Source organism: Podarcis cretensis, assembly GCF_951804945.1.
Source record: "Podarcis cretensis genome assembly, chromosome: 3".
NCBI lineage: Eukaryota > Metazoa > Chordata > Lepidosauria > Squamata > Lacertidae > Podarcis > Podarcis cretensis.
In genome coordinates this window covers 40,481,675-40,507,569 of record NC_137172.1, presented here as the reverse complement: position 1 = coordinate 40,507,569, position 25,895 = coordinate 40,481,675, and the positions used below count along the sequence as shown (strand labels likewise).

Here is a 25,895-nt window from a genome sequence, read left to right as displayed (position 1 = left end):
TAGTGTCTTCCCTGCGATGCAGAAAAGTTCAGTGTAAATGGGGACAAATTGCCCTCCGCCTAAGCACTGCTGCTTTGGTTAGCTGAGGATTGCCCAGTCACAACAGCAGAGAACATAATTCAGCACTGTAGGCAAGCAAAGCACCTTCATGTTTCTGATATAGACTCAAGGTGACACTGCTGTATAAATAGCTCCAAGAGGCTGTCTCGATCCCAAGGCAAACGGCATGAGCAATGCTGTGAAAATATTGTACGTGATGGCTAACAACTGTGTCGTTACAGGAGCAATGGAGATAGATGGCAATCCCTTTCGGGAGAATACCTCGATGTAATACATCTGATCTCTGTTAATCAGCAGTATTCAGTCTCGTCTTAACACATACTTAAAAAAAACAAAAACAACCCAGAGTAAATCTCCATTTAGTGTCTGGAATGATTTCTAGTGGCCTTTCAGCCAGCTCCGAAACTAGAGGTTTTAGCAGAGCAGAGTGTTGTAAGCAATAGTGTAACCCAGGCATGGGGAGCCAGTATCTCTCCACATGTTGCTGGATTATGGCTCCCATCATCTTTGTCTGTTGGCTTGCTGGTTGGGGCTGATGGGATTTGGAGTCCAGGAACACATGGCAAGCCACAGGTTCCACATCAGTCCCTTTCCTAAATGTATTTTTGTTTTGTTTTGAACATTGAAGATAGAGAGCGAGAGCAAGAGAGAGAGAGAGCACTATTTCAAGCGAAATTAACAGGACTTTGAAAAAACAACACAAAGTCCCTCAATGGCAACTTTAGCTAAAAAGTAATGAGCAGCTTGTAGCTGATTCAGAATCTCCCAAAGAAGAATACGAGGAAATAAAGGATGGCAAGCTGAGACATTTTGCTCTTTCACTAGGGCCCTGAATGTGTTTGGCCTGCATTGTGTTCTTGCCTACTCATGTGGGAACAGGTGCATGCGATCACGTTTGCTGCAGGTGTGGTATTCCATCATAAACTGGAGGAGTCCCAGGACAGCTTGCCACTTGATGCTTGCTCATAAGGGCTACGTGCGATACGCGGTGCCGGCGAGGTGGGTGGACACCTGCCTGACAGCTGTGGCAGCTTGCCATCTCACTTGCAGGCTGTGCATCTGAGGCCTCGGACGCAACTTTTCCTTGAGTATATTCCAGCTGCCTGCTGGCATTGGATGGTTACTGGGGTTCAGGTGTGGCCTCTTCCTCCCAAATCATGGTTATACCTGTTGTCGTCACCTTCACACTGGGATAGAAACCGCTCCCTGTTTTTGAATAGAAACCTTTCTCTGTTCTTCACATTGTAGCCTGTTGACTACCAAGCTCTCTTTGGTAAGAAAGCCAGCCAGTTGTGAGTTTTCTTTCTGTTTAAGAACAGGTGGTTCTGTCCACTTGGCCAGCACACAGTTTAGGCTGCTTAGATTTCATGGATGTAAATGTGAGTTCAGCAGCTGAGCTGTTCAAGAGCGCAGGCCGAGCATCTTCTGCTGCTTTCCTCTCACTTCTCCTGCAGCCACCTTCATGGGTTCTTATCCATTATCTGCAGATCAGGACTGTTGACACTAATGGAATGGCCTGATGGTCTTCTCTCCTCACTGAAACTGGATTATCGACCTTGGCTGAGTAACTCAGAGATCTGAAACTAAGCATCACTCAAATTCCTTGAAGTTTTGGGACAGAAACCGAGAGACTTGGAGGCATATCAGTAGCAAATGCAAACCGAAGGGGAAATTTTATGTGAATACTTCCCCCCTTCCTCAATTTTAAACCCCCATTACTCTCTCTAAAATAAATGTGCAAACTGCTTGCATATAGATATGGCCACCTGCTGTCTGCCTGTGCTATCCTTCTTCACTGTTCTGGCTGAATTTCCATTCATGCAGCTACAGAAATTAATTTGTTGACTAAACGTGGAACCTGCAAATTGTGTGTTGCTTGTATATATATGCCGCATGTTCACCCAAAAACACATAGACACCAGTGAAGAGAATGGCTTAGCTGGAAAACCAGGACTGTTAATAGTGACTTCCTAAGGGTTTTAGTATTTGAGCACTTGAGAAAGGAGCTGGTTTTGAAGAATGCCATTTAAACAGTTCTCTGATAACAAGAACTATAGAGCGTATCTTGGGCAGGTTAGATGTGAGATAGGTGCTTGTTTGCGATGGAGTGATTGAGAAAAAAAGATGGAAATACTTGCAGGGATGGTGAGGACTAACACTTATCCGATTTTAATGGGACATCTAATTTCAAAGACTTGTGGGGAAACAACCCAACATTTTGTGATACTGCATTTAAGACTATTTATTATATTTATATTCCTCTTTTGTTCCAGGCAGCTCTAGGCAGCATGAATGTTGTCCCTCCATTTTATATTCACAACAGACCTGTGAAGTAAGTTAGGCTGAGAGAAAGTGACTGGCTCAGGGTCACCCAGTGAGCTTTATGGTGATTATAGCCCTAGTCTCCCAGGTCCTAGTCCAACGCGAAGCACCACACCACATGCTGGCCCTGAGGCTAGCTAGGAGCCACCACTCTTGTGCAGATGTAGCACAGGTAGAGTCTCCAACCTGAGGGACACTTCTGCTCTGAATTTGCATCGCATCACGCCATGCCCATCCTGTTACGAAACTAGGAAGGGGAAATTTTTTTGATTGTGGACCCTTTAATGGCTCTGTCAGCTCCCTTTTGCGCTCTGCTCCTGGAGTGCTTTGTAGCAGACAGGCCCCTTTTCGAAATACCTTCTACTGACTTTCCATGGAACAGGGACGTGTACAAATCTCGTGGCATATTTGTCATGTCAGCGCTAGAAGGTCACCAATGTTGTTTTCTCCTCAGCCACCCTGCTCCCCAGTTCAGCTTTGCTCTCTTGTGTTTCGACCTTAATAATCTGAAATGCCTTTGAGAGCAGCTAGTTGCACTTCTGTTGCCTGTTAAAGTGACAGGGAGAAGAGCTTTCTGTGAGATCTCTCTTCCTGAGCTCCCCTCCTTTCATGGACGGAGCCTGTGGAACTTGGCTCTCTTGGGCCTTCCTTCCCCCCTGCCCTTCCCTTGCCCTGATGGGTGGCATTTGAAGCCCACTTTCCTTCTTGTCTGAGGGAAAGAGAAGGGTCTCTGTGGGTGTTTCAGTATGGAAACTGGAGAAATACACCCCACAAATGAAAAGAAAGAAACAATTCCACGCAGCCCTGCTATACCCCAGAAGTGTTTCAGCTGATAATTCAGACATGGTCCTTTGAGGATGTCTCATTTCCCAGTGAAGAGAAGAATTGCGGACTTGCAACTGTTTGCCATCAACATTTTTGTAATAATGCCACAAATTATAGCAGGCCTCTTCTGCACTTTATCATAACTGTAGCATCATGGCCCCCCTCCAAGAATCCTGGGAAATGTAGTTTGTCAAGGGCGCTGAGGGTTGTTAGAAGACCCCGTTCCCCTTACAGAGTTACCATTCCCAGAGTAGTTTAACAACTTCCTAAAGATCACTGGGAACTGTAGCTCTGTGAGAGGAATAGGGCTTTCCTCACAATGCTCAGCACCCATACAAAACTATACTTCCCAGGATTCTTTGCAGGGGGAGCCATGACTGTTTAAAATGGTGTCTTGATTTTGCCTTGCTGTAGAGTCCTGGGAAGCAACTTGGTTCTCTTGATTAGAAGCATTTTTTCCTGGAGACAGGTTAACAGTGTTTTTGTGTTTTGATGAATTTTCTCTTGTTTTCACAGTTCTCGCAGGCTGCTCCTGCCCAGGGAGATGGGGAAAAGCAACAGAGTGAGGGTAAGTGGCTTGTCTTCCTTCTGCTCCCCTAATTGGCATGGTGGGTGCAGATACATTATGTTGTGGAGGTGGATTGGATCCATTTGCTGGGCTGCTGAGGGGGGGGGGAGCCTCATTAATTCTGCCACCTTCTGGAAAATGGGTATAAACTGTGGGGGATCAAGCACACATATTACAAGGAAGGAATGGGAAATACAGTTTGAACAGTTAACGACCAGATTTAGCCTTGCCTTAGCTTCAATATATCCCAGCTTGTGTTCCCCCCCCCCAATTAAAATTGCCCCAACCAAGAAAAATATTGTTTTGTTTTGGAGCACAGACAGTGTGAAACCCTGAGTTTTACCAAACCCTATAAAACATATTGTCTGAAGCTTATTTTTCAGTTTCCAGGATGCTTGCCCTTTAATTTGAATGAATTAAAAATAAAATTAATGCCCCTCCCCCCCATTCTCAGCAACACTTTGAAGAAATATGGAGAAATTTGCCATGGTTTCTGTGGAAGGTTTGGCATTTTTTTGTTATCACTGGGCACCTGTGCATCTTTCCCATTGGGAAGCCTTTGACCCAGGTTGTATTGTTCAGATACAGAAGCAAGACACCAAACTAGTAACCAGTGTTTGAGTCTTCCAAAGATCATGCCACTGGCAAACCTGAGTTAGGGAATTAAGAGGGGATAATTTCCCAGTCAATTCCCTCTCTATCCTTAGCAGCAGTGAAACTTATCAGAAAGTTGGCCATCTTTTCAAATGCTGCCATCCTTGGCATACTTACCTTGGGACAAACGTCACTGAACATAGTGGGGTTTACTTTGGAGGAAACATGCACACGATGGCACTGTCAATGTATTGGGAGGAGGGAAAGCACATGTGTGGGCATGTTTTTAATTTTTAGATCAGTTGTTCTGCACAAGGCAGGGCATTGGGGCTGAACTTTTCCAGTCAATACGTTGCTAGGGATCAGAGTCCAGTATAGCTGGGAATATGGGCAAAGGGTGAATGGAAGCTCCTTGGTGCGTCTGACGTTATAGATGTTGGAACAGGCAATTCAGCCACTTCTGGGGCCAGGATGTTGTGACTATACCGATTTGGAGGGTAGTGGTGGTGGGTCTGAACGCATTTGCTTTCTGAACCAGGGGACCCAATGTGCTGCCCTCCAGATGTTTTTAGACTAGAGCTCTCGTCAGCTGTGGTCAGCTTACCAATGTTGAGGGATGATGGGAGTTGCAGTCCAACAACATCTGATGGACACCATGTTGACTTTCCTGGTCATTAGACTTTCAGCAAGTGCTGGCCAATTAGGTCTTGTTCCGGAAGTGAGTGTAGCCTTTTCACAACAAGCCTCTTGAGAGAGAGGGAGCAGCCAGCTCCCTGCTCCTTGCAAAAGTCTTATATCTTGCATGAATGTGCATCATAAAAGAGAAGGTTGAGAGATGCTGGAGGCAGGAATAGCATTGGGTGAAGAGGTGGAGCCAGAGGAGGATTTAGTGAGTAAAGAGAGCAGAGCTTATTTTGATAGGTGACTGAATCACCTCTGCAAGACTTACTTCCTAGTTGTGAGGACCTCTGTATAACAATACATGATGCAAACTTTGGACCTTTAGGCTGTGCAGTCTCCACCCACAGTGAGGTCACCAAGTTGCTGTTTTCCAGCTTTGCAATGTACCACTTTTCCAACGGCAATGTCACCTGCCTGCTTTGGGACTCTCAGGGAGTGGCACTGGGCTGCTGTTCTTAGTGCAGGGCACCAGGGGGCAGCCTCTCATCTTGCCACAGTAGGTTACAATTGCAACAATTTCTTTTGGCTGGGTAAACTAGAGGAGCATTGCCAGAGGCTTATAGGAGAGCAAGTTTGTAACAACGGACCCATTTTATATTGTAGCTGGATTTATTTCCTGGTGGGACAGTTGAACATTTGTTGCTCTCTGGGTTTGTTTTAACTAAATGGGAGGAGAATTGTTGAGTTCTAGAGGAAGGAGTAGGACCGGAATTCTGAGTTTCTCCTCCCAATTATTGCGTACTCATGCTTAGCCTCTATTCCTTAATATTCACAGAACATGTACTGGTTTGGGGATGAAAGATCACTTTGTTCCCTTGGGGTTTTATATGGGCTTAGGCATACACTGGTCTTCATTGATTAAAATGATAGCCACTTGTATTTTACTGCTCCTGGGCAACTACCACTTAGCTGTCGGTCTACATGATTTAGGAGTACAGTAAATTGTAGCGCAATCCTATACATGCATACTCGGAAGTAAGTGCGACAGGTTTAATTTCTGCTACCCACAAGGGGATTGGCCACCTGTGGAGCCTGTATACTCTGTGTGGGTAGGCCAAAGTCGTGGGGTTGATCTCTTAATTTTCTGTGGAGGGTCAAATTAATTTTTCTGTGGAGGATCCATGGACCTATTTAGGCCGATGCTGCATAGGATTGTATGTGTGCAGGCCCTGGGTTGTCCCTGTGTGGGTGACAGAGACAGCGGCAGCTCCACACACAGGGCCAGATCAGACCTCATAAGAACATGCAGACATAAGAAGAGCCTGCTGGATCAAGACCATGGCCCATCTTGTCTGGCTTCCTACTCCCAACCAGATGCCCGTGGGAAATCAGCAAACAGGACCCACTTTCCCACCTGTGATTCCCACCAACTGGTATTCGGAGACGTATTACCTCTGACAGTGGAGGTAGAATTTAGAATTTATATCCCTCTGAAGTATGTGGACCAGCGCAGAGAGAATCCAAAAAACCATGTTTGCTTTCAGGGGAAATGCTTCCTCCCTGTAGTATGTATATAAGGGAAACCTCTGGCTGCTGTGATTGCTCTTTAGATTGCATAGCCCTTTATGTTGAGCTGCAGGTATATCAATGGCAGCAGAGGCTCAAGCTGTGGTTCATCGTTGATGCTATTCTATCACAAAGCAATTGTTTGGGTTCCTTCATCCTTTAGCTTTAGGCCTGATATCAGTTCTACAGAATGCTATGTACTGAAACTGTCCAGCCAAGTTAGCTTTGCTGTCAAAAGCAGGCTCCTGGTTTTGTAGGTTTATCCTAATTACATTTCAAATGCTGTTTAAAGACTGTGGAACATGCCTCTCGTGTTCAGATGCTCAAGAAGCAGCCAGTTAAAGTGGCAGCTTCTATAGCAAATTTCTTGTGACAGTGTTTTATCACTATGCATTGTCATGATTGTCACAGATGAATATAAGTGGTGGGCAGATGTGGTACAGTCACTGAGCTAGATTCAGGCAACTGCATTTAAAGCTCACCTGCAGATTTACTGCTATATTAATAATGAAATTTATCATAATGCACTATCTATAAAGCACCACAACTGTATGTGTAGCCACAAATGAGGGACTCTACAACACATGCTCTCTCCTTCCAGTTGTGCATCACTTTCTCCACAGAGCTGCCTGATTCTGCCATCTGGGATTGACATCTTATGATTTAGTAGCACTAATTCTCAAAATTCTTTATATTCACACAGTTTCCCTTTCTTATTCCTCATCTTAATGTGTAACTCATTGTAGGCAATGGAAATTGTCAGGCCACTTTCTTTGGAAGCTCCTAGCTGGTTTACATCTCTGCTTCTTGTGCTGTAGATGTGGCTGTCTATTGAGATTCCAAGATTCTTAGAGGCTAGGCAACCCCTCTCTTCACCCCCTTCCATTTAAAGGTAAAAATGTCAGAATAAAAAAAAGGAGAGCATGATGCCTATCGATTATATTTGGGCACCTGGCATATTTCTTTGAGTGATATGCAGACTGCATGTTCAGTTGCACATTTTGTCCTGTGTAATTAAGTGCAGCCCTCCAGATTTTGATGAATTTTGATGTGACCGGGGGTGAAGAGGTTGCTCATGTAAGAACAGTGGATAAATCAACACACTTAATTGCTGCCACTTTGCATACTCTGTAAAAAACCCCCACACCTGCTGGCTTTTGTGTTTTTGCAGCATGGATGGAAGGGATCTTGAGATGCTCTGTCTCTGTGCCCATAGCTGCTTAGCACTGGTGTGTGTGTGTGTGTGTGTACATACATATACATATACATATACATATACATATACATATACATATACATATACATATACATATACGTGTGTGTGTGTGTGTGTGTGTGTGTGTATATATATATATATATATATATATTACAGTGGACTCTCAGGTTACATTACCTTTGGGTAATGTAACTTTCGGGTTGCGAACGTGGCAAACCTGGAAGTCTATACTTCCGGGTTTCGCCACATGCACATGCGCAGAAGCACTCTATTACACTGTGCGTGTGCGCAGAAGCGGTGCCTCTAGATGCGGACTTTTCAAAGTACGTACATACCCCTGGAACGAATTAAGTCCGTATCCGGAGAGTCCACTGTACGCAGATGGATACTGAGCAGAAAAATTATTTTTACCCCAATGGGTTCCTTGCTGCCTCATGCTAGGAAAGGTGTGAATAATCAGCAATGTGGTTACGTGTCTGGCTGCATGCCTGCAAGTTTCCCAGGCGCTGAATTGTTTAATTCTCCAGTTTATAGATAGCTGTATTTTAAGGTTAAGGTCACTCTGAAGGGGAAGGAGAAGGAGGTGGCCTCATACCAGGCAAGAAGGGATATGAGAGGCTGATTCCAGACTTTGGACTGGGCAGAGGGCTGGTGAAGAAAGGAGGGGGGAGGTGGAAGCAATGAAGGGGCTTGCATTTCCTCCATGAGCACTGCCAGTCAGTACTCTGCATTTTTGCTTCCTGAGCAACTGCCTCTTTAATAGGCACTTAGGCAGGGCAGCCCATAGAAATCCCAGGCGGAGCCTCCTCCTTAGTTATACCTGCTGCCAGCAGCACTGTGGCACTGTCAGCTCCACATGACCGAGAATTAACTTTTGACAATTAATTGAGAAGCCCTGAGCTCAAAGCCTGGCAGCTTCTGTACATTCCTTTCTTCCCTCCCTCCCTCCCTGCACCTCCACTGCTTCGATGGACCGACCTTTATGCAGGTTTGTCACAGGTTCAGGGCTCTTCAGAAATGCTTACCGGAGTCCCTTTTTTTCCCCATGATGCAAGCAGTTTGTGCTTGTTATCACACCGGGTTATCAACCTCACTACTGCAGGGACTCTGCATACGGCACAGGCGTATGATCTGAAGGCAAGAAAGCTCGGGTCAGATGCTATCTGCTGTGTCTGTGAACTGAGCCCTGCTAACAGCTTGTTTTAAAAAACAGTTGCACGCTGGAGGAAGAAGGAACAATCCCATGCTGCTGGGAGTGTATTTGGAAGTATGCAGCACAATCTTGGGACGAGGACTTTGCACGCTTGCATGTGTTCCTTTTGTGTTGTTCTGCAGCCTTTCCTCCCCAAGTCCAAGCTCTGCTGTGCACTTGGGAACATTAGGAAATTGGTGTGTGTGGAAATTGGTTAAGTTTCTTTCTCTTGGCATATGCACAAGGTCTTTGGGGAAGGGCTGCAGCTCAGTAGTAGTAGAACATCTGCTTTGCATGCAGAAGGTCACCAGTTCTGTCTGCAGGGTGTCTGGGTAGGGCTGGGAAAACCCCTTAACTGAAGCCCTGGACTGCTGGTCAGTGTAAACAATACTTAGCCAAATTGACCAATGGGCTAATAGTATAAAAATTATAATTTAAATTGCTTGCACATACCTTTGCTTTTTTTTTTTTTTTTGTAAAACAGAGTTGTGATCTTTTCGGACGTAAAGCAATGTATAACTACTTGAAATCAAGAAGGCAGCTTCCTATGTTTGTATAGCATGGAAAATCTGCAGCTGAAATGGGTGCAACTCAGCCCATTGCACCTTTTCTACTAGCTGCATATTTGTGGCCCTGTTCATGTCTTCAATACTGTTGAAATACAACATATCCTTTTATATTCATAAAAAATGGTGACACAAGTCTAATAACCAGTCTGGATAATGAAACACATTATTAAAGCTTATGGTGATGACGGGTTGGACCCAGGCTAAAGCTTTCCCCCAATACTGGAAGTCAGGTAGGATCCTTCCTGCAAACACACAAAGTATAGAGCATGAAACACAAGCAATAGGAAGAAGGGGCGGGAGGAAAAGTGTATTAATTTTGCTAATGCCATACCAATATACACCCTGTCTCGTTGTAATGTATGGAAGCAGCCTTGTTGGAGGGTGCTGGTAGCTTCTTTGCTCTTTGCCAGGTGGGGTGGGGTGGAGGAACATCCTGGGACACAAACACTCCAGTGCTGAAATGAGGAAGGAGTGAGAGCACAGCTCTGAAAAAAGTAACCTGAACATTTTCTGAAAGGCTTGAAAAATGGCAGGTCATTCCTTCCTTTACTTTGCCTTAAGGGTTTACCTGAGTGATGGACAGGTATCCAGTAGGTGACTCTAGAACTTGCATAGCCGCTGTTCCAGATTCCATGCCAATCGCAATAAGCTTAATACTGTAGTTGAAGGGAAAAGCACATTTTCCTTGTGATGAAACATTATGTGATGAGTGCCAGGAAAATATCCCCACCGCAGAAGTGCTTCCTTAGGAGATGATGTCTGGTTCTCCCTAACAGCTGCCTTTTATTCTGTGAAAATTGCCAATTTTTAAGAGAGGCCCTGAAATGCACAACGTCTAGGACTTGTAGTGGCTTATCTGTTTTTCATATGGTGAGCTATTGGGTTGAGTTATCTGGGTTTGGCAAACTGGTTTCTGAGCAGAGTGCGTCAAACTCCTCATGCCACTTCCACTAGCTTCAGGGGAATGCTGCTCTAATAAGGTCTGCCATGGTCCTCTGTGAGATCTGCTCTGATTTCTGAGCTCACGATTCGCTTTAGTTTCTGCCTTGCAAATGCGTTCAGGATATCTAGCTCATTAAAATTCAAACGGGCAAATGCTGAACCTGCCAGTGATTTGGCCCTATCTTGCTTTTCTACAACCCCTGTTCTACTCTGTATCTTCTTGGGTTTAAGTACTTTTTAACTGAACTAATGCATTTATTGACAGCATGTTTCAGTGAGCCCATGAGATAATGGGAAAGGTATCTAGGCAGAAAGAGCACCGAGTGCAGAGCCATTAATCCACACACCCACAGCCCTGTTTCCTACATTGCCTTGAAACAGCTTATGAACGATCACAGTGCAAAACAGAGATGTTCTTAATTCCTAATTTCTCTCCCTCCCCCCACCTCTTTTTTTTTTGTAGTTATCTCATTTCTGGTGGTCTTTGAGCGCAGTGCCTGCAGGACAATTGAGACCATGGTGGATATTTTCCAAGAATACCCTGACGAGGTGGAATACATTTTCAAGCCATCCTGTGTGCCCCTGATGAGGTGTGCAGGGTGCTGTAATGACGAGGCGCTGGAGTGCGTACCCACATCAACGTACAATGTCACCATGGAGGTGAGGCTCTAGCTAAGGAACTGGAGGTGGGGGACAGAGCAAAGGGGGAGGTGACATTGCTTGTTTCCTTCAGTGTAACTCACACAGGACCACGGGTGGTTTATCTAAATCAGGAATGGTCATCTGGTAGCTCTTGAACCACATCTATCAGCCTCCTCCGTCTACTGATGCTGTTGGCTGTCAAAGCACTGGAGTAGAAGGATTCTTTATTCTTATTTTTGCTCTGCTTTTTGCCTGCCGGGTGGCACTCCTTCCTCGAGCGATTTTACTTGCTAGGGAGTGCTGGTGAAGTCAAAAGGAGCACACACACTCCTTGCATCAGAAAATGGAGAACTGACCTAGTGATTTATATAGCATTACAGAGACCTCTCCTCTCCACTTGAGGGAAGGGTACCAAGCAGCTGTGAGAAATTTGGCTCTTTTTTGGGGGGGGGTATTACTGGGTCATTTCTTTTATTTTTATTTCATATACTGTGATCTTTTTATGTGAACTGCCCTAAGACCTCTGGGTATAGGGCAGTGTATAAATTCAATAAGTAGTAGTAGTAGTAATAATAATAATAATAATAATAATAATAATTATAATAATAATTATAATAATAATTTGAGAAATAGCTAGCTGGTCTAGAAGCAGCATGTGAATTGTTGCCCTTCACTCAGCTACTGGGCTGCCCAATTGGAGTGTCCGTGATTTTTTGAGCAGCTTGAATGGGGAGAATCCATCTACTCCCTGACTGAATATGTTGCCCACTCCAATCTAGCTTACACACTACCCTTGCACTAGATGAGCTTGTTGTTTTTTGTCCCCATTAAGTCTCATAGAAAAGCTGGGGATGGGGAGCCTCTGCACCTTGAGATCCTCTTGGCCTATAACTCCCACCATCTCTGACCATCAACCATGCTGGCTGGGACTGGTGGGAGCTGGAGTCCAGCAATATCTGGAGGGAACCTGTTAGCTACAAACTGAGGATCTATGTGTAGACAGGGATCCCCTCAGGTCCATTGGCCCCTCTTTACTCAGGCTTCTGCTTAATTCTTGTTTTGGCTTCTGTATCTTCCAACCCCATCTCCCAGTGCAGCAGACTGTGGCATACAAAAGGAGCTGTGAACTTTCTTCATCAAAAGTTGGCCAGGTCAGGGTCCACTGGCCAAGCTAGAGTTCTGACTTGTTAGTTGCAAAGGCACTGCAGGGGTAGGAAGAACAACAATGCAGAGGCAAATGGAAGAGCTTCCTCTCTCTTTTACTTTGAATTTAGTCATCCTGAAGGGAAGTGGTTGGAAAGAATAGCTAAGGCCAAAGCATACTGTGAGGATGCACGCTTTCCACACAGAGCACAGCCAATGCGCCTCTGCCAGAACTTGCTTCCTGTCTATTCCTCTCAGCTTTGCAAAAATGTCTTGAATCCTGATCTGCATCCGCATCCATGCCTAAGAAAACGACTGCTGATGCTCCCCAGTTACCATTTACAGATGTCAACCTGCCATTCTAGACCTGGCCTCACCCAAACAGAGGGCGTAAATGCCATGGTGGTTTTTTGGTATACAGACCCAAGACCACAAGTGGCAATGTGTATTCCAAGGAAACCAGTTCTACTAATGACCTCAGTGAAGTATGGAGTTAAGCTTGCATTCCTGCCAGTTATCATTTCGGCGGTGCCACCCTTGCGTACTGTTGCACAAGGCAGAGGAACAGGCCCCCAAGCTGAAGGGTTTATCACCTAAACCTGCTGTTCACCAAACAGACAACACTGGCAAGCCTGTCTTTGAGACACAGTTTAGAGTCTGCAGGACTATATAGAATTAGTACCCTGCTCTCCACCCAAAAGTCACTTGCATGCAAGTAGTTCAGACACGACAGTCCCTGCCTGCAGGTGTGAAATCTGAAAGACCCAACACAAAAGGAAAAGGGAGGGAAGAGAAGAAGGAAAAGCAAACACAGATGCCAGTTCCTAAAAGTTGAATAGTTATTTTAGTGACCAGCTGGAATGGAAACAGTTCAGGGGCAGGAGGGGTCCATTCAGCAGAGCTGATGGACTGAGCCCTGCTTCCCGTTTCTTCTGCTAAGGCAGACTCCTGGAATGGCTGCTTCCAGTTGACAAGCGAGAGAAGAGGCCCAATAGAGTTGGCTGATGGAATGAGCCCTGCATGTGTGATTTGCTCCTGGACACATCTCTCTTTCCTTAGTATTGCAAATGCACATGCACTCAGTAGCAACCTGCACTTCAAGTTTCATCATCCTGTGTGCTCTACAGACATTTGAAATCATTGTGGCTGCCAAAAGTCTCCTGAGTCTGTAGCTGCCTTGCTCAAGTCATGTTTCATTGTGTCTTTCTGAATCCAGGCACCAATATACCTCCAGAAATGGTCCTTTGCCCCACCTGTGCAAAGGACCTGTGCCCATTTTTGTGGGCAAGTAGGTTGCTTGGTAGCTAAAATTCAAGTAAGAGGAAGATGATTGAAAAATATGCATAGACATGCCCTTTTAACAAACTGCTGATTGAGAGTTCTTGCGCTGGTCATCCGGAGCAGGAATTACAGTTTTAGACTTCTTTACTGCTTTAGAAAGCAAGTCTATACATGCCTACTCAGGAGTAAGTCCTACTGAGTTCAGTGGGGCTTGCTCTCAGGTTAGGCGGGTATAGGATTGCAGCCTCTCTTAATTTTGTTTTGCCATAGTGCTGTTTGCCTCTTTGTTTTGAGAGATTGTGATTGGTGAATGAGACTTAGCCTCTACCTTCTTTCTTTCCCCTCCTTTCATTTCAGATCCTGAGAATTAAACACTTTCAAGGCCAGCACTTAAGCCGGATGAGCTTCCAGCAGCACAGAGAATGTGAATGCAGGTGAGAGTGGATACCTTCTTGGAATTGAACTGACTGCTTTACAGTTGCATCTTAAAAAAAGAAAAGGCAAAAAAGGTCCACAGCCTTAGTACGGAGGGGCCTCTGTTTGATGATTGCTTGAAGGAGAATATTTCAATAGAGGTATTATGTTCTTAATATAATAGTTGTAGGTTGCTCGCCACCAATTAGGTATGTTCACAGGATGGTGCAGACTGAAGCCGTGAATGCATAGTGCTCGCGAAGTTGGGGCAGGGACACCTAGTTAAACTCCCACCTCCAACTTCTCTTGCCACATGGGCTTCCCTTTAGATCTTCACTCAACTAGTTGTAAACACCTGAAAAGGGTTTATAGGTACGTTCAATCAAACATGGTTAGAAACTTCCCACAACCAGGAGCCCTACTGAGCTGTGTCTCCCACTTGTGGGGCGGTTTCTAAGTGCATTCAATGGAGCACACTTGCGAAACCCTCTTCAGAATCTTCTGTTAAGGTCAGAAACAGCTCTCTGTGACCTCTGAAGCACGGGCCTAAGGAGGCCTGCCAGGCCTCTCTGAATGGTCATTTCTAGCAAACCCCACCCACCTCCCAGCCATGTGTTGGCATTTGACAATTATGTTGACCTTCCTCGCCATTTTCCACAGTCTTCCTAAGGCTGCATTTTACGTATTTTGCATTCATTTTTACATATTTTTGAAATATTTTATATACAACAGTATATAAAAGTATGTAAGATATGTTTTGAAACCAGCCCCACCCCCTTCTGCCTCTGCTCCTTCCCACTGTTGTATTGCAGCCCCTGGAAGAAGGCTAGCCAGGTTAGGATCAGGCCCTTGGACGGAAAGTGGCCCCCCACTCCCAATCTAAAGGGAAGCCTGTGTGCCTAGGGAAGCTGGGGGGGGGGGGAGGAGCTTGTATGCTCACCCGTGCCTCCATCTCTTCCTTTTGAGCATCACATGTTCAGGCAGAATACCTGCACACAGCATGAGACTCCATTAGATGCCAATAGCTAGCTGTGAAACATCTTAGCATCGTGGCCAGGAATTATTTTGCATCTGGCTGTGATAATTTATTTAAAATGTTTGTTAATGGCCCTTGATTGAGAGATTCCAGGATGGCTTACAGAAGTGTGAATAAAAACAAATTAGCACACAACATATAACGCAAGCAACATGCTGAAAGATAGAAAGGGCACCCTTGTAATCATTTTTTGGGGGAGAGGGGGTTTAACATGGCGAAGGCGGGTGTGTGATACCTGTGTGTATATTCTTGGTTCCCTCCTGATATCTCTTCTCTTGTCTTTCCACACAGAGAGAGACCAAAGAAAGAAGTGAAACCTAGACAAGAAAAGTAAGTAACTTGGCTTAAGTTCCTTTTCTCTTTTGGTGTTGGTAATTTCCCTCCCTCCCTCCCTCCTTTCCTTCCAATCATGGAAAACAATAACTGATTTAACAAACAAACAAAATTGCCATCATAAGGGCTGCACCCTGAATCCATTCTTTGTAGGCAGATAACACATGCACACACCTAGCTTTGATGACTGTTGCTTCTTTCCTGCCTGATAACATACTGAAACGGCTTACTCATAGAAATTTGTAAAGAATAGCAAGGACAAAATTGGTAAAGAACAACAATGAAGCAACAGAATCTCCCCCTCCCTCCTTCCCTTTGGGAATGGATTCTAGGTTAAAGTTTCCTTCCATGAGCAGTTGTTGTTGTGGACACTCGAAATCATTGCCTCTCTCTTGCTGCTTGGGTGAAAACTTGCTGACTTATTCATAGCCGCTTGCATAGATTCCTAACACCAAGGCTATGCATGTGAGCTTTGCTGTCTCTCTCAGAGAAGGGGAGTTCTGCCAGCTATAGGGGGAAAAGCTGAAAGTAGAAGCCTGTTCAGGGTATGGGCGGTGAGGTGACATACATGTGAATGAACTTCGCATATTGATCACAATGGGTAGAATAAAATAAAGTGAACCTTCTTGACATGTGAACCTTCTTGACATTGGATGGGCTGCCTTGTGGGAAAGGGACTAGCTGATGTTATAATGTGAACGGCGATCTGCTTTCAGCTTTGTGTGGACTAATGCGGCAGTGTTGATTGGGGAAAAAAATCCCTCTCTATCCATCTCCCAGACCATACCGAACAAGGGCAAATGTAATGTTTTCTCCTCCCACTCCTGGCTTAAAAATAATAATAATTACACATGCATTATGAGGGCATGAGTAGGACAGTGGACAGTCTCTGGTTTGGTATGGCAGCTAGGCAGAAACAGAGAAAGGAGAAAGGAAGAAAGAGACTCTTAATGGCCAGTTATGTTGCCATTACCATGTTCTAACCTTCTCCTTGGGATTCGTTTCACGGAACCATCAAGAGGGGAGAGCCCAGCAAAGCACTTTCTTCTTGGCTTGTTCTTTCTGGAATATCTTGTTCAATGGAGTGGCTGAAAGAGATCAGGGTGTGCTGCTGCGATGGAGAGAAAATGCTCGTGTAGCCAAAGTCCTCTCACCTTCTGCTGAAACTTCCACTCCTCACCTTTGGCTGAACTTCAGGTGGCTTGCTTCACTTTGCAAATTTCGCAGAACATGGGGCACTCTGCTTTGAGTTAAGCTGAAATTCCTCTTGCGCTTGATGCTGTTGGTTTTGCTTTCCTCCTGGGGAGTGTGTCCTTCACAAAGTCAAGCATTGTGGAAAGGTTTTCCTCAAGCAGGCACCACTCCCTCTGTCTTGTTTGTAGCTCTAGCCGCGATCTGGGGGTGCTTACTCTGCCTGTAGTAAGGAAAAGAGAAACTGGTGCCAACCAACAGGCTTGAACAAGTCCCGGGAAAGATGCAGCCAGTTACCCCCACAGCCCGCCTCTTCTTCCCATCCCATTGATGTGGACTTACCTGTGGGAGGGAAGGAGGTGGAACTTGGGAGCGAGACGTAGGAACCCTCTCAAAATGCTCTTGCTTCTTTCTGTGTGCACCTCTCCCTAGATCTGCTGCTAACACAGGGAATCAGGGTTCCCCAGACATCCACCTGGGTCATGGGGTTGGAGCTGAGCATTCCTGCCGATCTCAATCAATTCACATTATCAACAAACATTTGGAAGGGCTGTAGCTCAGCAGTGAAGCATAAGCTTTGTACCCAAAGGGTTTGAAGTTCAGTCTTGGGCATCTCCAGGTAGGGTTGGGAAACACGACTGCCTGAAACCCTGGAGAGCCATTACTAGTCAGCATAATAAATACTGAGTGGTCTGGCTTGCTATAAGGCAGCTTCCCATATTGGAATAAGACTTGAGTTCCCATATTAGCAGGTTATCAGTCTTATTTTAGCTACAGGAAGGTGGCTCCAAATTCTCTGGCAGGACTGGGCCATAACCCAAAGAGTGCTAGCTAGGTTGAGGCTTTACTTTACCATCTCTTCATTTAGAAATAGGCTGTTTGGCAGGTCTTTGTTCCCAGCAGGGATTGAGAGGCAAGAGAAGTTCAGCAGCCGATTCTTTGGGTTTGGACTCCTCTTCTTGCATCGTTGTTCACCTGCCAGCATCAGTTATGGCTTCAGTCTTTGTGGATGACCCCAGCAGCAAAGCGATAGCAGAACTGGCTGCTTTGCTGTCAGTTGCAACATGACAGTCATAGCTGTGGAACAGCATGCTGGGTTCAAATGGACCCAGAGTTCATGGTCTCCAGAGTAAGGCCAAAGGGACTGAGGTTGAGATTTTAGTCAGCAGTTCCATTTGCTGCCTGCCTACTTTTGAGCACCACTTAGGGCTGAGTTCAACTAAATAGTTGTGCTAGCGGGAGCCAACACAAGAAGTCCAGCTAATGCAATGGGGCTTCCTTCCTTCTGTGCCCCCCCCAAATCAACCCACAGAATAGGGGCAAAGATGGGTGGTCTCCTTAGTGCTACTTTGAATTCCACCCTTATAATTTTACTGGAGTTCTTCAAACTGGATTTCTGAGGTCAGAAGTTCTGTGTGTCAGAATAATCCAGACATATGCTGGGCAAGGCGCAAATGCTTTATCAAGGATGCCTGCCTGCACTGTCTCTTACCAGCTGATGGTGAATAGTGCATTTCATTTGGGCACAGGCAGTTTCCAGGCCTCTTTCAGCAAGCCCCTCTGCCAAGTGGGGAGAAGTAGCTCCTCCCATCTCTTGGGCCAGTGGCAGGGTTGCATGCTGAGACACTGTTGGGTCTGCCATGGTTCAGCTCCGTAGCCCTGACAGGGGTTGTGCTGGTGGTGTGAAGGGGGCTAGAGTAAGAGGTGGCAAAAAAGAAACCTTGAGCCAAAGGCTTTCCAGCCTTCTCTTCTTCCTGGGCTTCCTGTTCGCCCAAGCTCACAGGGCAGTTCCTCCCCCATTTCCTGTCCTCCCTCCCTGTTTCCTTCCCGCTTCTTCTCTTCCTCCTTCCTTCTCTTTTCTTTCTTTCTGCTTTTTTTTTGTTTTGTTTTTCTTCCAGAAAATCAAAGCGAGGAAAGGGGAAGGGTCAAAAGAGAAAGCGCAAGAGAGGCCGGTATAAACCACAAAACTTGTACGTTTGCATCATGTGCTTGTAGACTCTGCCCCTTTCCCATTTCTTCCCATCACCCCTCAAATCAAAACACCTGCTTGTGATACACCTAATTACAACAAAGAGACAATTCCCCCCCCCACTTCTCCAAATCACTCCTTCGTGGAGAGCTGGGGTGGCCTCACTGGTGGTGGTAGCGTAGCAGCTTTGGCACGTCTGACGCAGAGGCATAAAAGGAGGAGCGATTCTTCTTCTTGCTTGGGATTACTCTTTCTCTTCTGAAGGCACAACAACATGAAGGGACAGGCAGGCTTATTTGCTTCACTGTTGCTGCACCCTGCAATTCCCCCTGTGTGATTTCCCATCTCCTCGCTTCCCTTAATTTCAGCTTTCCCTTTAAGGCTGTCATTGTTAATGAGGCTGGCAACAAGGGCTTGATGCTTGCCATTCATGCATGTTTATGTCTCTGTGTGTGATCTGATGGTAACACTAACCAGTGAGGAGCTAGAGGACTCTGGGAAACATATGAGGAGCGCTCTCTCTCTCTCTCTCTCTCTCTCTCTCTCTCTCTCTCTTCTGGATATTGGTGGTTCCTCTTTTACTCTCTCTCTCTCTTCAATTCACAGAATCCTGCATTGCTAATAATCTGGTGGCAGTTCTGGAGCAGGAAAGGGATTTGAAAAGGAGCTATTTTGATTCAATCCCTAAGGGGGAAATTATTATTATTATTATTATTATTATTAAGGCCCCCACGCACAAAGCAGCTGAATCTAGGAGACTGTCTCCTCTCCTCTCCACCTTTTGGTATAGCTGTTGCCCCAGTTGACATTAGCAAGACTTTCTTTGTAGGAGGAGCTGCCACTGGGTATTTAACATGTTTTCACTCTTGTTTTGGGGACCTCTGTTAACATGAGGAGGCTCTCGCCATTTTTACCTTGGCCAATTGGACTAATGCAGGATTTGTGAATTGTGCAGCTGCAGAGAGCCGGTTTCTTTCTCTTTAAGCTGTTGCAAGTAAGTGTTGGAACGCCTTTGGGACTGTCTGCCAGCCAGCAGTGTTCTGAATGAGCAGTGCTGAGCGAGTGGGGGTTGGGGGCAGGGGTTGCTTCAATGTTTAGGGTGTTGCATGTGTAAATTTCTTCCCGCTAAAGCGCTGTAGCTTAGACCTCTTTCCTTTTGCCTTTTTGCAGTCACTGTGAACCTTGCTCAGAAAGGAGAAAGCACTTGTTCAAACAAGATCCCCAGACCTGTAAATGTTCCTGCAAATTCACAGACTCACGTTGCAAGTCGAGGCAGCTTGAGTTAAACGAGCGCACTTGCAGGTTTGTGTCCTGAAGAATGAAAGAGAGAGAAAATACCCACAAACATATGGGCACACACACACTCACACGTGCGTGCAGCTCACACAAACACACAAACACTCTCAAGTTGAGAAAGAGCAAGAGAAATTTTGCTTCCTGCTGGCTTCTGTTGCCAATGTTCTATGATCCCTCCTTTCCCCTGCTTGACATGGATAGGGAAAAGGACAGGGCTATTATGAGTCTCATGTCACAAGCTTTCTGTGTTATGGTAGGGCTGGGCTGGAATGACAACAAGACAGGGCGGTGTTAAGATAGAACGTGCTCCTTGGCTAGCAAGATGGCTCATTTCATGCTGCTGGAAACCAGGGGAAAGGGCTCGGTGCCTTTGATGCAAGTGCTTGTATAGTAGGATATAGGCTATTGGATCATAACAGAAGTCCCTTTTGCTCCAGACACAGGGCTGTAAGGAGAACTGAAGCGTAACTAGACAAGCTCTTTAAAATCTTTATTAAGGCTTGCAGCGGTAGTCCACCTTAGGACTGAGTCCTTCCATCTGTGGTGTAATTGGAAGAGTGACTTGCGTGGACTAGAATAGGCAGAGAAGCAATGCCACAAGCCAATGATATGCACCACCTCAAAGTCTGACTGAGTGCATACAAGATGTCATCATCTCTGTATCCACTTTGTAACCACAAATACCACCCAACCCTTCACAAAGATCCCAGAGCTTCTTGTCACCTAGAGGTTTCATACATCCTGTTCTTACGTTTGGGAAACGAGCATTTCTGCCTCGATAGAAAGGGTCCCCTGCAGCCAAGGCTAGAAGGGCAGGAGTCCATTTAGTTCTCTGAGAATAGCACATGTGGTTCTACAGTAGCTTTGTCCATTTGGTGCCTTGCAGATGCTTTGGACTTGCTGGGACTCTGCAGAGTTGCAGCTGTAGTCAGAAACATCTGGAAGACACTAGATTGGTGAAGACTGACCTACAATATCCGCAGTCGACCATGTGTGCTTGCAGATATTGAGCTGGATACCGTTGGGCTTTTTGATATGATTGGCCAGGAAGCTCCATTCTCTGTTAGTGGAGGAGTTTGAGACACACTGCTCTCTATGCAGGGGAATCTTGTGAGGGGTTGTAACCTGAGTGTGGATGCCTTTTGCTGCAGAAAGAAGGGAGCCAGCTCTTCTTGGGTTACAGTTCACCCTGCAGAAGTAGTCCCTGGAGAGAAACCAGGCATCTTCTTGCCCTTGACCTTTATAGTTTTTCCTCAAACTTTCCAAAGAGCAGCTTTGGAAAACCATCCTTGCTAGAAGCTTAAGGCTCAGAAGGTTTCTCAAAGGAGGAAGGAAAATGCTCTAGGATTTGGAAATTATTCACCGCATGGTTAGGTTCTCCCCTGTGCCAGGGTGAAATGCTGATTTTCAGAGTGTCTTGTCAGTGCGTCAGGTGGGAGGAGAGGCTGTACTCGTTGGGGCTGGCAACCTCATATCTGTGTGAGTGTGGAAAGCTGCTTCAGATGAACTTTCATTCCGACCGAGTTATGAAATCTGGACCTTAAAAGGGCACAGCAAATTCATCTTCTTCCTGCTTCTGCCACAAACTGTTGCTGCTGTGTTCAGGCACTAACCACTGTCTCTTGGCAAAGAGTGGAATGACAAATGATATATATTTTTTGTTTCCCTTTTGCCTGCGTGAGACACTCACGGCTTTGTTTGGCTGCACCTCCACATAAAAAAACAAAACAAAAAACAATCTAGATTGGGGGGGGGGCATAATTTGTGTGTGTGAGAGTTGCGACGTGCAAGGAGGTATGACAGTTTGGAGAGGAAAGTAGTTTTCTGTCATTATTTGGGAGCAGGGATCACATGGAAACGCAGTGGTGTTTTAAATTTTTTTTTAAAAATTGCTCTTTTAAGACAAATTTCAAGTCACCCACCTCACCTGCTTTGTATGGATTTATGTGGGGAAACAATGGGACTGGCTGTTCTTCTAGTAGCTCTGTAGTTCTCCTCTTCCCCTACCACTGCCTTCATCACCTCAGAGAATCCCACACCTAAGTTACTTCAGTTAACCATAACCTCTTCTCCCCACCCACTCTCTTCAACAGATGTGAAAAACCGAGACGGTGAGCAGCAGAGAAGAAAAGGAGTGGGGGAAGAGAGCCTTGGTTTCTGGAGCCTGATATCTCGCCTGGTCAAAAAACACTAATCCAAATGAACACTAAAATGAAGGATCAGTAGAGCACAGCACTTTTGAGTACGGACGATGGACTCCGGAAGGAACATTCCCCGAGGACCCTCACAAGATTCACCTTTTGGTTTTGAACTGGTTTTCTATAGAGACTTTCCTTCTCATGCTGCTAAATAATAGAGCCAGGGAGACTGGAGTGGTATGTTTTGGGACTCTCGTTTCACACGAATAAAAATATATATGTTTGTAAATATAGATATACATATATATTCTGAGTTTTAAGAGAGAAAAAAAACATTGCTAACATTATTGGTGTCTTCACTGGATATATTCAACTGCTGTGGACACAAGTGGGCTACTTGGGGCGTAAGAAAGAAACGATGACTGGACTTCAGCCAAAAGCGCTCAGTGTAATCTTCATACTCTTGCTGACTCTGTTAAGCATGCTGCTCCACCAAGCTCAGTTCCCCAGGCCCTGTCTTGTATGGAGAGACATTGGCACCAGAGAGGAGGTGGCAGGGGATTCCAAAGATGGGGCCTTGGAATATTATGGGTCAAAAGGTCAAGGAAGTGACTCTAGCCACTAGGTCTGAGGATTCGGTCAACTTCCCTCTCCCTCCTCTCCAAAACGATCTGCCCCAACTTGTCTTGCAACCTGCCTGTTTTGATGGGACACTGCTGTATGTTGTCGAATTGACTTTGCTGCAGGAACTTTGCCCTGGATCTATGTTCTGGCCTTAACGGTGCTTGTCAGTGGCTGGTGCTTGTCAACTTGAGCAGGCGTTGCTGGGATCTACAATCTTGCAACCTCTCTTTGCTACTTAAATCAAGGATATAGGGGCTTGGCAGTACATGGAAGCAAGAATATATAGCCAGGCAGTTGAGCAGTGCTGTCTGCCATCCTTATGCACAGAGCTGCCATTGAAGATGCTTATGGAACATCTCTGGAAAGGGATATTAATCTGAAGTATATATGTACAATAGATTGGGGTGGGGGGTGAGTGTGTGTCTGTGTGGGGAGTATATGCACACAAATATACAGGTTCAAAACTGGAAAGTGGCATTTACAGCCTGCTGGGCAGTATCCGATGAGAGATTACTTCTCGTTTTGTGAATTCATTAATATTCTCAATCTGTTGTAACATGAATGTGCCAAGACATCTTGTGCTATGCTGGAGTTTTGTAACTTTATTCCTTTCCACCATCATGCTGGTGGCATAATGTTGCCTATCCTACCAATACACGGTCTTGTTTATTTGAAAACGTGTTCCGTTGCAACAGAAACTTATTTAACAAGAGACTTATGAAGCATTCGCCACCAAACGTTGGATAATTTATAATGAGTTTATTTGCCTGAAGTAAACTCTCATCTGGACTTTGGGGGTGCCCATCTTAAATTTTCCTTCCCCAGTAACCTTGAGCAATGTGCCATGTAGAATCTTGAATTTTCAGTGTTGAATTGTTCAGAAAACACTTGTATGACTTGGCTTGATGTGACAAAGATAGCCTCAAATTGACCCCATTCATCATGCTTCTGCACTACAAGGTTCAGAACATTCTTATGTGGAACCTGGTTAAAGTTGGTAGCACCCTAGAGTGGCTAATATATTCAGGCTCTCTAGATGTTGGCAGTATCGTTTAACTCCCTTTAGTACAGCTTTCCCAACCTGGTACTTTCCAGTGGTTACTGTTGTTTTTACTACAACTAAGTTTTTTTTGGATTACAACTAACTGAGCTAGGTTGGGGAAGGCTGTTGAATTAAAGGTGTGTGTGTGTGTTTGTAAAATCAGGCCCAGTCAACAGCCACTATAAACGTGCATTGCCTGCGATTTGCGGGACCATGTGTGCACAACCCTTGGGAAAGTAGAAAAAAGCTTTGCAACTCTTAAAACTGGCAAGAGTTCCATTGTAACACTGGTATGGGGACTGCATTACAACACAGAAGCTTGGGCTAGTCACCTAGATATAATGCACAAATTTTGAGTAACGGATGCCTAAGTGCTCTTGTGAGATCAGGCTATAATGCTCAGTGCCTTTGCTAGATAAAACACTATAAACACCAAAGCACACCAAACCACTAGGTATTAAGTAAACATTCTGATCTGGAAAGGAGCTGGCAGCAATGTACTTTAAATATCTGAAGTTTGTTGACTTGCCCAAATGCACCCTGGCCTTGGCCAGCAAATGAGTGCTGATGATAATAGGGCCATATTGATGACTTGGCAAGTGCAACATGGATACAATCCACTGGTAGCCTTTCCCCCCTCACTCATTAGTTCTAGATGAAATTTACTTGTTGGGTGAGTGGAACTGGTGCTCCTGCACTTGGTTTGATCCTGGAAGGGCAGTGCTTCCGTTCCCCCCTCCCCCAGTCGGATTGAACCCAGCACCTGTGACATTGTGGGCGGCTTCTGCTGCCTTCTAAGCAGGTGCAGGTGGTGCAGACTCTTTGAGATTTGAAGCAGCATTGTTGCCTTTGAAAACCTATTCCTATTTAATTTATGTAAAATACATTGGTGTTCAGTGTGTATGTGTGTGTGCGCACCTGAGTGATGCTGCATGCATGGACCTGTGGCTGCCTGACTGCTCAAAAGGTAGTAAGGCCAGCTCTGATTGGCTTGGTGAGTGGGCGGAATGAATCCAAACTTCTTCCCTTGCATTGGGGTAGCTGTAGGTTCTGGATCCCCCCCCAAGAGATTCAGCACTTAGCGCTGGCCATCCATTTCACATTGCAGACCTGTTTCCTAATTCAGTGGTGGATGGCTGTGAATGCAGAGGTCTAGAACCATGTGCCCACCGTGTGTGTGTGTGTGTATGGAAGCTTGCTTCCAATTGCCTGGTGCTCAGTTTCAGAAGTCTGGGTTTTTAAAAAATCAAGTTACATTTGGTCTGTGTGAGAATGCTGCCAAATGCCTGTCTGTTTCCAGACAAGCAAAAAATCAACTTGTTGCAAGTTTGATGATTAACCACTATGAAATTTCCTTCTACCCAATAGCAAGTGTGGTGTATGTGTGAGTTTGTGTGTGCGTGCAGGTGTGTGTGTGTGCTTGTGCGTGCACACACACGCACACAGCTGAAATGTATACATGCTGTGCAAGGTGACAAACATTGTTCTATATACTTGTTTAATATCCCTTTTTAAAAATTAGAAATTAAAAATAATAATTTAAACTAGGTATTTTTCAGTATTCTTTGTTAATATTTAATTTTACTATTTATAAGCCGTACCTCTTTTTTTGTACTGTTATGTATAAATTTTTAACTCTTCTGCTCCATCCAATCTCTCCCCAGTTGTTGACAGAGTCAGTAGCATGATCAGTTATTTAATTAATATCTCTTAACACCCTCCCCCTACACATTCCTTTTGAGGCAAGGGTTATACATCTACATATTATATATATATTTGGTTATATGTATGTGTGTGTGTATATATATATATATATATGTTTATGTATATGTGTGATTCGGAATAAATAGACACTACGATTTTTATATATGTAACCCGCTCCTGCGCCCCAGAAATATAGAAAAATTTACTATCATTTTATTTATTGGTGCTACTGTTTATCTGTAATGTGGCAAGAAAAGAATACATTTGCCACACTGGCTAATCTCAAGATTCCATATGAAATATTTATTTTTAGACAAAAAAATAACAAATATATCTTTAAAAAAACCACCATCTATGGCTTTTTTTGTAATAAAGAATTTAATTCTCACTTGGTTTATTTTCCCAAACTTCTTTTGCATCTTTTTTTTCTGCTGGTGTTTTTGAACTGATTTTGCTAATCGGCTGTGGGGAGGGGGTCACGGGGGGAAGGGCTTGTATAGCTGTGAAAGTTGTACAGAAAGCAATGTACAGAATCAACACTCTGGGCATGCCAAGACAATCCATACACTGTATATCGAGAGTATATGTGAGGTTGGGAGGTAACAAG

The 25,895-nt window shown here is 45.0% G+C and overlaps 1 protein-coding gene across 5 annotated transcripts in view; it reads left to right on the top strand.

The window, feature by feature from the left end:
• Positions 1 to 25,131, top strand: part of VEGFA (vascular endothelial growth factor A) — a 29,568-nt gene extending 4,437 nt beyond the window's left edge. The window contains exons 2-8 of one of the 5 annotated variants that reach the window (XM_079969358.1): positions 3,724 to 3,775; positions 10,939 to 11,135; positions 13,899 to 13,975; positions 15,283 to 15,321; positions 18,414 to 18,463; positions 19,655 to 19,786; positions 21,874 to 25,131. In XM_079969358.1, coding sequence (XP_079825484.1) covers positions 3,724 to 3,775; positions 10,939 to 11,135; positions 13,899 to 13,975; positions 15,283 to 15,321; positions 18,414 to 18,463; positions 19,655 to 19,770 — 531 coding nt within the window. In that variant the 3' untranslated portion in view covers positions 19,771 to 19,786; positions 21,874 to 25,131. Of the gene's footprint in view, positions 1 to 3,723; positions 3,776 to 10,938; positions 11,136 to 13,898; positions 13,976 to 15,282; positions 15,322 to 18,413; positions 18,486 to 19,654; positions 19,787 to 21,873 lie in introns of all 5 variants that reach the window. The other 4 variants (XM_079969357.1, XM_079969356.1, XM_079969360.1 and 1 more) reach the window with 4 other exon arrangements.
• The last annotated feature ends 764 nt before the right edge of the window (positions 25,132 to 25,895 follow it).